Source organism: Dama dama, chromosome 1, assembly GCF_033118175.1.
Source record: "Dama dama isolate Ldn47 chromosome 1, ASM3311817v1, whole genome shotgun sequence".
NCBI classification, from domain to species: Eukaryota; Metazoa; Chordata; class Mammalia; order Artiodactyla; family Cervidae; genus Dama; species Dama dama.
Genome location: NC_083681.1, coordinates 48,840,726 through 48,843,507, shown reverse-complemented (window position 1 = coordinate 48,843,507; position 2,782 = coordinate 48,840,726). Strand labels below are relative to the sequence as shown.

At 39.9% G+C, this 2,782-nt stretch overlaps 1 protein-coding gene across 1 annotated transcript; it reads left to right on the top strand.

The window, feature by feature from the left end:
- Nucleotides 1–445: 445 nt before the first annotated feature.
- Nucleotides 446–1,402, top strand: LOC133054182 (olfactory receptor 52Z1P-like). The gene has a single exon (XM_061138933.1). It carries the CDS (start codon nucleotides 446–448, stop codon nucleotides 1,400–1,402), a length of 957 nt encoding a protein of 318 aa, XP_060994916.1.
- The last annotated feature ends 1,380 nt before the right edge of the window (nucleotides 1,403–2,782 follow it).

Here is a 2,782-nt window from a genome sequence, read left to right as displayed (position 1 = left end):
TCCGAACACTTGTTTCTTTAGCTCTAAAAAAAAAGTGTCTATTAATCACCAGGAGTGACTAGTCAGACAAGAAGGAAAACTGATGATACTCAAGAGCTTATAAAGAAGTTTTCTTATATGATGCTAAATCAATAAATACGATGTATTGGTCACAGAGCCTAAATGAAATTATAAGCCCATTCAATGTTTATTATTATTTTCATTATCATTACCAGTAGTATTAGCTATATTAAGTCATGGTAACTTTCATGTCAGTGAAGTCTATTTGGCTTATCATCCTTGATCATTACTTATTACTATCCTTTTTTGAGGCAGATAAATTACTGCAATGCCAAGAGTCACACTTAATCTGATAAAACAGCCCTGACACTTCATTCTCATTCTCTCTCTCTCTCTCTCTCCCTCACCCTATTTCAGGGTTCAGCATCAGAGAACAGAGTAAAAGATGAAAACCTCTTCAAACTACACTAACCTTAGAGATATTTGGTACACCATGATTGGGATCACAGGACTGGAAGATGCACACACGTGGATCTCCATCCCCATTTGTTCCATGTACATAGTCGCTGTTGTAGGAAATACCCTCTTACTATTTCTGATCTTCACTGAGCACAGTCTTCATGAACCCATGTACCTTTTCCTCTCCATGTTAGCCTTGGCAGATATCTTTCTCTCCACTGTCACCACACCCAAGATGTTAGCAATCTTCTGGTTCCAAGAAGGGGGTATATCTTTTGGTAGCTGTGTGTCCCAGATGTTTTTCCTCCACTTCATCTTTGTGGCAGAGTCTGCCATACTGCTAGCCATGGCATTTGATCGCTATGTAGCCATCTGTTATCCACTAAGATACACTACCATTCTAACACCCTCAGTCATTGGAAAAATAGGCATTGCTTCTATAATTAGGAGTTTCCTCATCTGTTTCCCCTTGGTTTTTCTGGTTTATCGGCTTACTTACTGCGGAAGGAACATTATTCATCACTCATACTGTGAACATATGGGCATTGCCAGGCTTGCCTGTGATAACATTCAAGTCAACATCTACTATGGGGTGATTGTGGCTCTATTTTCCACATGCCTGGATGTGGTGCTTATCATCATCTCTTATGCCCTAATACTCTGTACTGTGTTTAGAATTCCTTCCCAAGATGCCCGGCTCAAGGCTCTGGGTACTTGTGGCTCCCATGTCTGTGTTATATTACTGTTCTATACCCCAGCCTTTTTTTCATTCTTTGCTCACCGATTTGGGGGCCACAGTATACCACTGCATATACATATCCTTCTTGCCAATCTTTATGTGGTGGTACCACCCACTCTCAACCCCATCATTTATGGAGTTAAGACCAAGCAAATTCAGGAGAAATTTATCCAGGTCTTTTCTTTGAGCAAGAAATTTTGCTGATGTAGTTTAAACAGCATAGTTCTTCAATTCTCTATGTAACTCCAGTAATTGAAGAGTATCTACAATTATATTGGATATCTTATATCATGCCAGCATTAAGAGAGAACAATAGCATTAAGATCTGAGTAAATCAGATCATGTTAAAATCTTGTTTCACTGCTTTTGTTCAGGACAGTGTCAGACCATGGACATTTTAGAGTCTGTGTAATGAGTTTTGTTACAAGTTTAAAGCAAAGAAATTCAATAGCTAATTTCAATTTTATGTTAATATAGACAAACAGGAGAACTGAAGACACAGACCACCCACACACAGTTAAAAAAAAAAAAAAAAAAGAATAAAAATCTCAAATCAACTTATCAGGGTTTTAGTTTTTCTCCTATAATGTGACCTCTGTAAATCAGAGAAAATAGTACTCATGTATTTAGCATCCTGATGTATTAGCTGAGCATTTGGGCTCTAAGTTCAAGTCTTGAATTTCAGATGTGTGGCCTTGGCAGAGTGCATTTACTCTTTCTGGAATTCTATACACTTATCTTTATAACAGGCACAAAATATTATGTAACTTATAAGGTTGATAAAATTATTAAGTAAAATGATTTATATAAAGCTTCTAAAACACTGCATAGTATGTAATGAAAGTGAAGGAAGGTTGTCTATTGCTACTCTTACCAGTAATATTACTGTAATCAGTCTGCATCCTACATACACTGGATTTGCAGGACAGAGAAAGGAATCTCCTTTCTATTTCCTCCTTGTGTGTAACACACATTACTTCAGTCATGTCCAACTCCACGACCCCATGGACTGTAACCAACCAGGCTCCTCTGTCCGTGGGATTCTCTAGGCAAGAATACTGGAGTGGATTGCCATGCCCTCCCCAAAGGGATCTTCCTGACCCAGGGATCCAGCCACCTCTGATATCTCCTGCACTGATCGGAGGGTTCTTTACCACTAGTACCACTTGGGAAGCCCATATTTCCTCTTTCCTAAGTATAATTTCAGGCATTATGGGACATAATGATTTTAGGTGATCTCGGGGCATCAAGCTATTTTAATTTTTCACTCTGGAGACAGGAGAAAAATTTGCCAGAGGTGGAAATTTACGGATTATTAGCATGTGTGCGTGCTAGGTTGCTTCAGTTGTGTCTGACTCTTTGCGACCCTCCGGACCCTAGCTCTCCAGGCTCTCTGTCCATGGGTATTCTCCAGGCAAGAATACTGGAATGGGCTGCCATGCCCTCCTCCAGGGGAGCTACCCTACCCACGGATTCAGCCCGCGTCTCTTAGGTCTCCTGCATTTGCAGGTGGGATCTTTACCAACAGCACCATATGTTAGTAAAAGCACTGGAATGAATCAATCTGCATCTGCTCCTCAAATG

Bases quoted from the DNA above. Each gene is read 5' to 3' on its own strand.
- LOC133054182 (XM_061138933.1), top strand. From the start codon at position 446: ATGAAAACCTCTTCAAACTACACTAACCTTAGAGATATTTGGTACACC.